The 13,172-nt window shown below is 44.1% G+C and overlaps 4 protein-coding genes across 4 annotated transcripts; 2 read left to right on the forward strand and 2 right to left on the reverse strand.

Moving 5' to 3' along the window:
- Nucleotides 1-2,851: 2,851 nt before the first annotated feature.
- Nucleotides 2,852-4,661, forward strand: O0I10_010278 (uncharacterized protein; the record flags this gene model as incomplete). Its single annotated transcript, XM_058490260.1, has 4 exons — nucleotides 2,852-3,085; nucleotides 3,151-3,316; nucleotides 3,370-3,510; nucleotides 3,568-4,661. 4 exons carry the CDS (start codon nucleotides 2,852-2,854, stop codon nucleotides 4,659-4,661), a joined length of 1,635 nt encoding a protein of 544 aa, XP_058338981.1.
- Nucleotides 4,662-4,827: 166 nt separating this feature from the next.
- Nucleotides 4,828-6,655, reverse strand: O0I10_010279 (uncharacterized protein; the record flags this gene model as incomplete). Its single annotated transcript, XM_058490261.1, has 7 exons — nucleotides 4,828-5,269; nucleotides 5,331-5,448; nucleotides 5,506-5,639; nucleotides 5,694-5,791; nucleotides 5,842-5,978; nucleotides 6,034-6,154; nucleotides 6,215-6,655. The coding sequence occupies 7 exons, from the start codon at nucleotides 6,653-6,655 to the stop codon at nucleotides 4,828-4,830; spliced, it is 1,491 nt and encodes a 496-aa protein (XP_058338982.1).
- Nucleotides 6,656-7,143: 488 nt separating this feature from the next.
- Nucleotides 7,144-7,887, forward strand: O0I10_010280 (uncharacterized protein; the record flags this gene model as incomplete). Its single annotated transcript, XM_058490262.1, has 3 exons — nucleotides 7,144-7,269; nucleotides 7,337-7,478; nucleotides 7,544-7,887. 3 exons carry the CDS (start codon nucleotides 7,144-7,146, stop codon nucleotides 7,885-7,887), a joined length of 612 nt encoding a protein of 203 aa, XP_058338983.1.
- Nucleotides 7,888-8,351: 464 nt separating this feature from the next.
- O0I10_010281 (uncharacterized protein) lies at nucleotides 8,352-11,888 on the reverse strand (the record flags this gene model as incomplete). The annotated part of the gene is made up of 3 exons (XM_058490263.1): nucleotides 8,352-11,161; nucleotides 11,223-11,724; nucleotides 11,781-11,888. 3 exons carry the CDS (start codon nucleotides 11,886-11,888, stop codon nucleotides 8,352-8,354), a joined length of 3,420 nt encoding a protein of 1,139 aa, XP_058338984.1.
- Between the last annotated feature and the right edge of the window lie 1,284 nt (nucleotides 11,889-13,172).

Consider the following 13,172-nt stretch of genomic DNA (forward strand, 5'->3'; position numbering starts at 1 on the left):
GTGAATAAGGTACGGATAAATCACATCGAGTCAACAGGGATAATTGTGCCATCATATTCTTGGTTGCTGCCGTCATAAACATCCTTCCTCCATGGTTATAAAATAGCTGCTGCATAAATTGACTTGAGCATTCCAATAACATCCATGGCTGTCAAGCACCTTCCGCCAAGATCTTGGCCCATTCCATCCAATCCATCACCATCCTCAGCCGTATCCACGTGATCGTTACTGCTGACGACGCGCCAAGTAACCATAGCGACATCCCAGGTTATCTTACCCACTGCACTTGATTGCAGCCACCCATCAAATCCAATAGGTTGGTTGAAAATGGTTACGTGATTGCTGCTGGTATGATCTCTTTTTCATCCGGCTGTTTGGTCAATCCTTTCTTGGTTCATCGCAGGTGACGATAACTTGTATTGCCGTGTACTCGATAGCTGGTATGGCATCCCATCCATTGGAATCCGCATGTATCAGATCAAGTTGATGCAAGTAACTTGAGACATTGGAGTAAGGACCTTGCTAATAGCAACAGCTGCTACGTTTGGTCGCGAAAGAGAAGTGTGCAAGCGAGCGTGTGTTGTAGTATAGTGACAAGGTTGTGAACGCTGTTTGAGACAATGAAGTAAGACGTTGCTAATGGCGTCTGCTGGAATGTATGCTGTTGCGTTTGATTGTGGTCGAGGATTGTACAAAAGGTGGTGTGTCATGAAACGTGAGTTTTGTCGTGGGGTGTACATGCCATGGACTTGCCATTCAGTCAAAGACAATCGGATCAAGACAATTGTAGGATTGACATGATGGGTTGAAGCAGGACAATGGTTTGCAGGTGGGTAATTGTACTTGAATGGGGGCCAACAGTTGAGAACGGGAGGAAGAGGGAAGAAGATGAGTGGAAGAAGTGGAAATCAACAACATTTTACTCATACTTGGATGATACTTCTGTGCTTGAGCGTAACTCGGTCAAAACCTCACGAATCAAGAAAGTTGAAGGATGGAAATGATGGGCTGGAGCAGGACAATCGATTACATCCATTGGGTTGGGTAAAAAAGGTGAATGGGAGGAATGGGTTATTAGCTGGCGGTTTACAAATAACTTTGCAAAATGATCATTCTGATATTGGATGATGTTTCTGTGTTTGAGCGTTTTTCAATCAATTCCCCTTGGATCAAGAAAGTTGAAGGATGGGCATGCTGGACTGGAGCAGGACAATCGTTTACATGCAGTGGGTTGGGTAACAATGACGAATGGGTGGAACGGGCTGTTAGCTGCGAATCGATGATGCCGAGAGCACTACATCAAGCAGCAAGGTGAGAAGCTGAGTGAAATGGCACGCGTGGTTACACACATGCGTCTGACAGGTTGTTGGACAAATGGATGATGATGATTGCCTTTAGGAGGGCACGTAAGTAAAAAACAGGTATGCCATGGACACCGCAAAAAGCTATTTTACGCCACCCTTCCATTGCCACTCTTGTCACGCATGATGGCGCTTCAATCCTATTTGAAGTTGCCTATTACGGCAAATGCATGCTTTTATTATGTACCTCATTCTACGGTGATCAAATTTCCAACGCTATGCATTTCGAACCAAACGTTGCAGGGTTGCTGTGGTCTGTGCTTTAAGAAACGGGTACGATGACCACGGCAGCTGCACTCAACAACGTGCTAAAAGATGAAGAAGGAGACATGCAAACCTATGCAACGTTTACAAGCTATAGCCCAAATCCATTCACAACATGCTCTCACACGTGCTACCGATGTGTTGTAAAAGAGGTGGCGTTCACTGCTGATGATGATGGGAAATTGCCTCATCATTTGTATATTGCACATAACTTGTCATTGCTCAAGCAAAACAACTATGACGTATATGTACTTAGGATTATTCATCTTGCTTTTAGCGTGATACACGCTGTCAAATCGTTTAGTTTTCCTTTTGAAAGAGTATTTAAGGATCAAAACAAAAATTGACTACAAGGTCTCATCCGAGAATTACCGCAAAACGGGATCCTTCTGTTAACTAGCGAGCTATGATGTTACTTGGTTTCGTTTTTGACTTTCAGTTCGGTCTTTGCATCCGTTCAGCCGTCTTTAGCTACATGTACATGTCGTGGTAGTTTACGATCCGGGACCGTTACACCATCATTATGGCTAACTTTTTTATACGACAGATGACATGAATTGAGGGGTACTCGTTGCTTTTCGCCCTATGACTCCAATGATAGCCATGATATGATATAGGCTTTTCTATAATGATGACGGCAATAAATAAAGCCATTGTATCATGAAACGTGACTTGCAACATCATTAGGCAGTGGTGTCTACTGATTGGTAGTATCGAGCAACTTGATCATAGTCAATCCCGTGAATGTATTCTTGACAGCCGAAGACGATGCTTCCCATCGCACAGATGTTGTCTACCCCTTACCAATATCATCAGCAACCTGTATTTGGGATCATGCATACATTAGTAGGATCACATGCATACATGCTATTTGCTGTAGTAGGATTATCGCTGTAAGTTTTAAAAAGGAAACAAGAGTGATCCGACGGGAAGAGTAAACCGCATATGATAACATCACATCGATCTCGCCATTATAGCCGACACGCCAAGGCAATGACGACTGTACAACATGTTATGCAATTACGTACCCAGTTTTGTGCGGTTGTGAAATCACGTCGATCCTGCCGTGCATGATGGACGCCAAACCTTCTCCCTAAAAGTGCTGTATTATTTGTGACCAATTTGCAGGATCTCGTTTTTTCTTCTCCTTTAAAAAGGGAAAGGCTTACGAACGCCATTGGATTAACTTTTCTTTTTCTTTTCAACATCGCTATCGCTCTAATAACATGGTTTGGCGTGCACTCCCTTTTTTGCTGGTGCTATTGATTGCTGCATCAACCTATGCCGAAAGTGGATTGAAGGAAGCGAGCCATGGTGGTGGTGGCGGTGCTGATTTTAGGACTACTCCCAAGAACATCCTCTTCAGTTCAGTGGGTGGTGGAGCATCACATAATAGCTGGATAATAAGGATATTGGATCAACTGCATAAACGAGGCCACAACGTGTTCTTTGCTAGTACAGTCAGTATCCATTACATGCAAAAGCCCACTTTTATGACTCATAAAGCAGGAAAATGCATGTACAGGACACCGAGTTGAAGTTTACCAATGTTTATCCACATATCAAAACGTCTTCTATTGGCCCATCCCATTACAAGAAAATGCCTCCTATCACGCATAAGCTCAGGTGGCCAGTATCCTTCGATGCACCCAAGGTTTATAAAGAAAACAACATGCGAGAGTATGATACAAGTAGGTTTTGATGCTCATATTCCACAACCCTCGTTCTCATCATGATAGAAAAGACTATAATGCGCTCCAAGAAATCATCAAAAACGAGTCAATCGATGTTGTATTGTGTGATCATGTTTCCTTTGGTTGCCAGCAAGTTGTCAAGGATTCAAAGCTTCCGCTTATCATTACATTGGTGATCAATGATGCAGATGGTACACATTTTTATGATCGAGAATCAGTAGCGATACTTACTTAACTTTGTTTCAAAGATGCGGATGCTCCATACATAAATTTGAATCCAATCGCTCGTATGTCGGATGGCACAACCGAGAACATGTCATACGCTCGACGCTTTTATGATGCTTTCATATGGCGTGCTCAGCTGCTTTGGCATTTGGACTTTGCCCCATGGCCAGTCTCCTTGGGGATCAATAACAACCGGTGGGAGGATGCATTAAAGCTGGTGAACAATGTGTATGGGTTGGAGCCTCCAAGGCCGATGGGACCTTTGGTAGAGCTTGTAGGTCCAATCTATAGTGATGACATTACATCATCACCCGGTAAACTAGATCCTGGTTTGGAGCAATTTTTGGATGAACGTGAAAAGGTTGTTTATGTTGCCTTTGGGCAATTTGTAAAGCCCACTACGATCGAAGTGTCCACACGCGTCTTGTTGATGCTATTGGAAAATTACGAGGCTGGAGGATTGGATGGGTTCATTTGGTCCGCTACACTTGGTACACCCCTCCCCGATCACGTCACAACATCATCTGGCACCCAGTATCATCTCAACACCACTGAATTTCTTAATGTGGGTCGCATCGTACCATGGGCACCACAAAAGGCTATTTTACGGCATCCATCCACTGTCACCTTTGTCACGCATGGTGGTGCTTCATCCGTCTATGAAGCTGCCTATTACGGAAAACGCATGCTTTTTGCCGCATTCTTTGGTGATATGATCTCCAATTCCCTACACTTTGAACGAACCGCTGGAGGGGTGTGGTTTGTGCTTCCAGAAGCGGATGCAAAAACAATGATAACGTCACTTGCCAAAGTGCTAAAGGATGAAAAGGGCATCATGCAACAAGCCATGCAGCGCTTACAAGCTATTGTGCAGATCCATGTACAACATTCTCTTGTTCGTGCTACCGATCTTGTAGAAGAGGTGGCATTCACTGCTGATAAAGATGGAAAATTGCCTCATCGACGGGATATTGCACGTAACTTGTCATTCCTCAAGCGACACAACTATGACTTGTACTTGGGATTATTCGTCTTGGTTGCAGCGTGTATCATGCTACCCTATCGTCTCGTTGTCTTTTTGAAGGAACATTTGAGAATCAAAAAGAAGATTGAATAGAGCCTCTTCCCCAACCCCAAACAAGATCAAGGTGGCTAATACATTACAATGATAATAAACCTTTACACGTAGTAGTAGCAGTGATACAATGTTCTTTTTAATTTCTATATATTTACAAATATCTTACAAGGTAGTAAATAGGTCTATCATCTTGGAGGGGGGAGGGTTACCGATAAATGAACTTGACGGTCCATCGTGCCTTGTCATAAGTATCGAAATCTTCATCAGCGTCATCCATGTTTTGCTGGTGTTGTTGCTCATATTCACCACGATAACGCTCCGTATTATTGTCAGCTGCTGATATAGTCACTCGATTAGAGGATGATCGCCATGTTGCATTGTCGGATGTTCCTTGCAATTGCTCATCAAGTTCCTGAGGAGAGCATCGTAATGCTGTACAAATTTCATCGTAATGGTGTAAGCCGTCGAGATAGGGAATGATATCTGGATGAATATGAGATCCTGTGTTGGCATTGATAATGGTTGCGTATTGGTCTTTGGGTGGCAAGCCGAGCTGGGTATCATTGGATGCATCGAGAGGTGTAAGAATCGGGTACTTGTGGACACGATAAATCAAGCCTTTGATGACGCCAAAGGATATAAAGCGCCTACATTGTGTTGGTTAAACCCTGCTTCTATGATGAAGAAAATGACCTCTTCCCCATTTACCTGACATCGATGGGTAATGTTGCTACTTGATGTTCCGCGATCCAATCTCGTACAGATAACCCATACTGTAAACCACAATAAAGAGCGAATACGCGTGGCCAAGGAGGTGGTGTAGCATCTGCCATAGCGAGATCTTAGTTATTTTTCATCCTAGGATCGCTGTTATTCAACTTACTCGGTAGCGTGATATATTGTAAACATTCCTGAGCCAAGCCATTGTTTTCGTCAAGCATACGTGTGATCTCTTGTTTGACAGCATAAACGTTCGAAAATTGGAAGATGTCGGTCATAATGATGCATCCATAATACCTGTAACGGCATAATTGATAAGTTGTCATAGCATGTGATCCGATAACAACTTACAGTAGATGTTGTATTGCTTGTCGCGCCCATTGTGCTTTGACATTGGCTCTATCGGCAACGCCTCTCACGTGGTGGATTCCATTGATATGTGCAGCAATCTATGGATCGAGTTAGCCTATGATCCATACTCATCAAGATGCTTAGTTACCTTTTGCACTGTGAGGTCCCAATTCGGTGTGATCATTTGCTTGAGGTCGACTGTGCTGACAGGTACCTGATAATCATGCACAACAGGAGGATTGGGGTACGTTGGGAATAGCTTGAGATTGATGGTATTTGAAGCATCTACGAATGACATAGCGGATGAATACATATCATGCATTGGGTCTCTCATACTTACTAATGGGTATTTGGCATTCGCAATAGCTATTCAAGTCCTCAAAGAGCTGTTCAATGATATTTTGCACTGCATTGGTCTGGCTGTCGGGTTTGGCATCCTCGGATAAAAAGTTGCATTCAATCTTATGCAAATGGGATAAGGTTACCATTCTCAAAAGTAGTATACACCCACATACGCTTACCTCCAACACTTCAAGAACACGTGCCAGTTTGCTGACAACACCCTCATAGCTGCTCGTTTCAGCGTCTCGTTCAAAGACAAAGCAAAGATTGAATCGGAACTCGTTGCGAATTTGCTCGTACTTTTCGTGGTTGCGAATGGCGACAGGAAACCCAAGCACTTTGTACTTGTCAATGGAAACAGTGACGAGGCGTTTATACAGCTGCGGCTTGGGGATAATGTACTCTCGGATTGTGTCAAAGTCGATCAACGATTTGCTGGTCTTGGTGGACGCGGTGGTCGTAGTAGTATGGTTGTTGGCCGATGTCGCTGCTTTTTCGCTGCCAGGTTCATGCGCGGCAATGCTGCCTTCTGGCACTTGATGTCGAACGACACTGCCGATATGGACATCGAAGAGGGCATAGAAAATACTGTGGATACGGGGAAAGCCTTGGAATTCCATATGCAGAAGAGTGATTGAGGAGGAACAAGCGGGCTTGAGAATGGGATTCCTTGTGATAGCGTGAACCACGTGACTCGGCTCATTTACATATAGGCTTGATTTGACTACCACCAACATAGAGATGTACAAGCATAAGAAAATAAAGAAATGCCATACACGTTGCTAGAACTACCATGTCAAATATGCGTGAAAGCTTATTCGACCATTTTCGCATTGCCGAGCGAGATAAAGAAATGAGTCTCTCTCTTTGTTCACGCACAACAAAGGATCATTATCGTGTCTATATGTATTAGATTTACAATGACCAGAATGATGGTGAACCTCTTTCCCAAGTCATAGTCTCATGTCAAAAGCAGGATTTTATCATTGTAAGGTAGTACGCATAGTAGATGCATGCAGCTATAGTATCGCTCTTGAACCTACTTTCCAAGTCCGGAGCGTACTTGACTGGGGTGTTCATACGCCTTTTTACCGTCGACATTTATTCAATGGGCATCCAAAGCAAGCTTCATGTTATAAAGTCGCTTGATTCCCTTCTATACTATCACTTTGTATACATTTACTTTCTGGATGCAAGCCTGCTCCTTCTCATCTTTCGTGTCTTTTTACAACTGGTATGCTTATGCATAGTCACCATGACCCCCCCACTCTCAACTGATGGCGTGTTGTTGTCTTTATTAGCCGCTGCTTTCGTCAAGGGCGTTGCCACGGACATTACGAACAGCAACTGGTGTCGTAACGGCCGAGCTTGGTATATGTATATTGATACATGGCTTGAGTGAACCGGGGCAGCCTGGCATCCTGATTGATTTTGTTGGCAACGGTAAGTATGCAAGGGGATGACATGACTCGACCCTACCATTAACATGGATACGGTGTGTGTTATAGTGACGCATGCGAGTATACTACGGTTGATATGGCTGGATTTGATGATCTATGGTTTACAAATGATACGCATCTTCATGACCTTCAACTTGTCACTGCAAAATGATCTCGTTGCTACTACGGTCCCTGTACCTCCAGCCTTGGTTCCCGCCCTCGGTGCTGAAACGCTTACATTGATGCTTCCATCTTCAAATTCATCAAGGAATCGAGAAGAACAACAAGATGATCGTGATCCATTTTATCGTACCGATGATATGGTGATGGAGATTGAACTCAAGTCGTCCTTGCAATCCATTATGCAGCCAACACCCCAGGAACAAGACCCAGTCGATCGATTACCGGTATAATCATAGACATGCACACACACACACACACACACACGCCAAGTATCATCACCAGTGTCCCCATCTCAGGGAAGAGAACCATGTGCAGGACACACACACACCACATGTGTATTGTTGGATATCGATTGTCGGAAAGGACTGGTAAAAAAAAGTTGGATGGGCAAGTCACCAAGGATTCAGGCGGTGTGATGATGATTTCCAGAACAATCCTATAGAAAGGTGAGAGTGAGGTGTTTTCTCTCCCCCTCCATTCTACTGCAAAATAGAAATATAGCTATATATCCTTGTATTATTCTTTCTTAATGGTTGACTTAATATACTTTTACAATACATGTGTATGGATGACGAATATGACTTTTTCATTGTATGTACAGGCAAGATTTATTGTGAAATGGGCATATATAAACAGTCATAGAAGATGGAGTATATACAAATGACGGAAGGGAATGAGTGAATGGATGGTGAGATTAATGAGCGTGGATCAAGGCAGCTACAGAAGCCACAACCCTATCGGGAAATTGACGAGACATCATACGGTCGAGGATACATTTGGCCTTGGGAACGAGATTGTTGTCAAGATAAGCACGCACCATAGCTTCATAAGTAGATGGTTCACGCACCACCGTACCCTTGGGTGAAGAAGACTTATCATCCGACATGCGTTCAAACAATTCTTCAGCCTTGCCAATCCAGCCACGTTGACCATAACCACGCAACAACAGGTTCTCAATGTAAGGTGACGAGCTCTTGTTGGTGATACGACGACTCATTTGCTTGTAGACCTGCTCAGCACGTTCCAATTGGTCATTCGAAATAAGTGTATCGAGCATGGCTTGGTACACAACTTCCATATCCTGGTTGCTGGGGACGACTTGATCAAATACTTGCTGAGCACGATGAATGTCTTTGTGGATGGTTCCATAAGCATAAATAAGAGTAGCATAATGGGTTGGTTGAGGTCGAGCAATCACATGATCAAGGAGATGGTGAGCAGCATCCATGTCGAAAGGTGCAATGGTGGAATAAGCTTCCAACAAAAGCTTGTAGGTATGAGCTGAAGGTTGGATGTTGTATTTCTTGAGTTGCTCAAAATAAAACAAGGCACGTGAACGATCAGGCTGCTGACGAACGTAAAACTGGATCATGTTGTTGAAGGGACCAATGCGTAACTCATCTTGTTGACAGCCGCCACGACGTCGAAGCAACATCTCATCAAAGAGGCGGCAAGCATGAGCCTCAGAACCTGCTCTCACACAAGCTGAGATCACAGCACCATACGTGATGATATTGGGCGTAAGCTTGAAGAGGCGTTGCATCTCATCGAATAAGCGTAAAGCAGGTTCGAGCTTACGTGCTTTGGCGAGCTTGGAAATGACCACATTGTAGAAAAAGGTGGTAGGCTTGACGTGATGGCGCTTCGCCTCGTCATAAATGATAAGCGCATCAGCTGCTTCATCGGTAGTGTTTGCACTGTGAGCCATGCCGAGTAAAAGACTTGCATAAGCATTGCCATCAGGATATTGACCCATGCGTTTGATAGCATCATAATACTCCTTGGCTTGAACCATATCACCTTGCTGTGCGTGACCAATCAAGATACTGTTCGTTGCCATGTACACAGCCTTTTGTGCACGTTCTTGATCCAAATGCTCTTGATACATCTGCATGCTAAGCTCGTACATTGTGTGTGCTGATGACAGGTGACCTTGCTTGCCAGCCAATGCAATGGCATCTCGCATCGTTTCAGGGGCAGGTACAATCTCCTTGGCGACCAACTCTTCACGCACAATCCTCACAGCCTCCATCACATCGCCAGCTACCACAGCACGCATCACTTGCTTGGAGATACATTCAGAGGCTTGTTGTGGGTTCATCATGGCTTGCTGCTGCTGATCAAAGGCATTCTTCCAAAGGGTTGCATTCTTGCCATCCAAACGTGCAAGCACACGCAATATCAGATCCTGAGACACTTGAGATGTCATATGTTGTTGTACATCAAGAACAAAGGTGGCGAATGATTGTTCATCCTTGAGACAAGTGCATACAAGAGCTGCTTCCAATACGATTTCTGGATCACTGGTCTTCATCTCTTGCTGGTAGCGCGTGACAATGCGATCAGCCAAAGCGGTAGCTGGTAGTTGCAATGTACCGTTCAAGAGGGCTCGTGCTACGGCCAATAGATCCACCCATCCATTATCATCATCCTCCTCCTTTCCATCAATCGCATCAGCAATGCATACAGCGGCATGTGTGAGTCTTGTCGTAGCTTTGGTAATGGAACGAGTTGACATGACACGGATCACCTTGTCCAAAGCAATGGTTGCATCCTTGACCAATCCTTGTTGCAAAAAGCACATGATGATTTGCTCCGAGAGTACTGCATCAGGTTCCAAGCTTGCACAGCGCATATCATTGACCACATCGAGAGCCTTGGCAGGGTCACCATGACGAAGACACAACAAGGCATAGTTGGCCAAGTTGCCATAGGCTTTGCTGATATCCGTGCGAAGTAATGATGCATAGAGCTCGTTTGCCTTGTTGAAATCATTCGCTTGACAATACGCTGAAAGAATAGGACCATAGCTACTCGAATCAGGTGCCACCGCCATATTCGCCACCAAGGATTCGGCATCGAGCAGGCGGTCATGAGCACAGTAATGGCGGATAATAGCATTGTATGGAATGGTGGTGATCTTGACACGGTTGGCGGGAATGGCATGAGTGACGGTGTGAAGCGCCTTGTCAACAAGACCACATTTCAGGTAGGCGTCAACCAATGCAGTGTAAACGTGGCAGCATGGCGTGTCGGTGGTAGAAGAACTGTATTGATCAAAGTAGACAAGAGCAGCATCGATATCACCCACGCGACCGAACAAATTGATAAGAGCAGCATAGGTGACACTCGACTTTGGCATGGTATCCATTTGGTCATATACATGCATGGCACCCGTTGTATCACCATGATGCGACAAGACGCGTAGCAATTGATTGAAAGCATCCATTTGCAACTCGTGGATACATCCTTGTGCAAGTGCCTTGTCAAATAATAAAAGTGCCTTTTTCGCATTGCCTTCTTGCTGTAATTGAACCAGGTCATCCTGCTGCTGTTGCTGTTTGCGGTTGCTCACCACAACAAATCCACCCGCTCTTTCAGATTGACGTTTCAGCATGGCAATTGTCTTTTGGACTTCAATATCGCGCTTGCACAATGCTCGGATCATCACTGAATATGTATTGGCACTTGTTTGGATACCAGCAGCGAGCATCTCTTCATACACTAATAAAGAGGGACATATGTCAATCACCTATTATAGATAGCCATCCGTATAAATTCTTACCTTGTAACATGTGTGTCATTGGGGATCCTTCACGTCTCAATGTTGTATGTGCATCCAACACGATACTATAAGTTCGTTCACTCAACACGTATCCTTGGCGTTTGATGGCTGCAAATTCATTCATGACGGCTCGAAGTTGACCTTGGCGCTTGGCTGCCAATAGACGTTCATCTGCTACACGTGTCTCATCCTTGCTAGAGAGCAATTGTGGAGAAGCAGGTGGTGATGGTGGTGGTGTGAGAAGAAAGAGCTCATCGTCATCATCGCCATTCGTGCTACTGCTACTGCTACTCTCATTCTCACTGGATGATGATGATGATGATGCAGCCTTGTGTTGTCTACGTCCACCTTGACGACGACGATGGTGTTGTTGTGTTGATGGCTTTTTTCGCTTGTTGCAGTGATGTGTGGATGTTGTTGATGAAACGCTATGTTGTTGTTGTGCGGCAGAGATATGCATGTTGATGGATTGTGATAAAAGGGAAATGTAAAAGTAAACTTGCTAATCATCAAGATGATCAGCTTTTATATCGACCACGCACACGCATTATCACGTACGACTATGCAAATAGGTGTTTTTGTTTTATCTGATGAGTTGCTTGGGAGACGAGATATACTGGTTGTCCAATCACAATGTCGTTCACCTTCGTATCTGATGACATTCATGTCCCCCAAATTTGTGGCTCCTCTCGATTATCAGATCATGCCATTAGCCCCCCGCTGGCTGCCACTACTACTAAAAACCCATCACTGATTGCCTCTTGCGTAACCATTCGATTACCCTTATGCATTTTTCTATCATTTTCAACTACCACCACCACTACCCGCTTCTTCCTATCAGATAATAAAATGGCGGGGCCTTTTATATCGCTCCATCCATTTCTCCACCACCATTTCATATGCAAATGATAGAAAAGAAAAACGCACACACACGCACACACACACGCCTGTAATGCACAAGCAAAAGCACCTGATGTTATATTAACCAGCCTGCAACAAACAAGGATGGTTTTCCCTCCCCCATCCTCTTTTTTTATCCCATCGCAAAGCGAGAAAAGAGGACATGAGACACACCATAATAAGAATGGAATTCATGTAGTATATTCCTATGATGGAAATTCAAGACGTACATGATGGGTGCAGCATAGCACAACAACATGGGATGCCTTTTGTCTGACGGTGTTGTGTGTGTTGGTTGATACACAAATATACACAAAACATCACATTTTAGGCTGATGCCATTCTATCTTGGTTACACAATAGTTGTCGAAAATGAAGATCTGATAACATATCCATGATCGTTCTCACGAGTAGCCCAGTACCAATTTTACCTTTATACATCCATCCAAGCCGTTTGTATGCATAGGCATACCTGCTATCTATCACTGACACAGAAAAAAAAAGTAGTTTTATCAAGCATGACAACCGGGACAACCAAAAAACCATATGCACACGCGAGAATAGCAAAGGTTACACAGGCGAGGATACGTACCTGGGACCAACAATGTCACCTCAGTGACACGTTTTGCATGCTTTAGTTTACAAAAAGTCGATCCTTTTAACGCACATGTGGGGGGTTGGTGGGATTGCAAATCCTATACCAATGGATGGTGTAATTCGACATCAACACCATTTCTTCTATCAGATAGGTCTTAAAAAATACTGGACTCCGCTAACTAATACAAGATGACTACTGCTACCATCGCACCACATAATACCAGCAACCTGGATGATCATGAACCAAGAATATACACGTAATACGAAGTCCACATACATCCTCGAAACGACATAGTCACAAGGTTTCGATGTTTTGTGTCAACTTTGCCCCATGAAAGAAGGAACCTTCGTATATGCATTGATCACTATTTGGCTACCAAAAGCCATTATCCCAGTATAAAGATAGATACAGCCAGGGATTGAAATGAGCGAGAGCGTATTATCGAAGCACCT

Source organism: Lichtheimia ornata (genome assembly GCF_029851405.1).
Source record: "Lichtheimia ornata isolate CBS 291.66 chromosome Unknown scaffold00067, whole genome shotgun sequence".
In the NCBI taxonomy this organism is placed as follows: Eukaryota; Fungi; Mucoromycota; class Mucoromycetes; order Mucorales; family Lichtheimiaceae; genus Lichtheimia; species Lichtheimia ornata.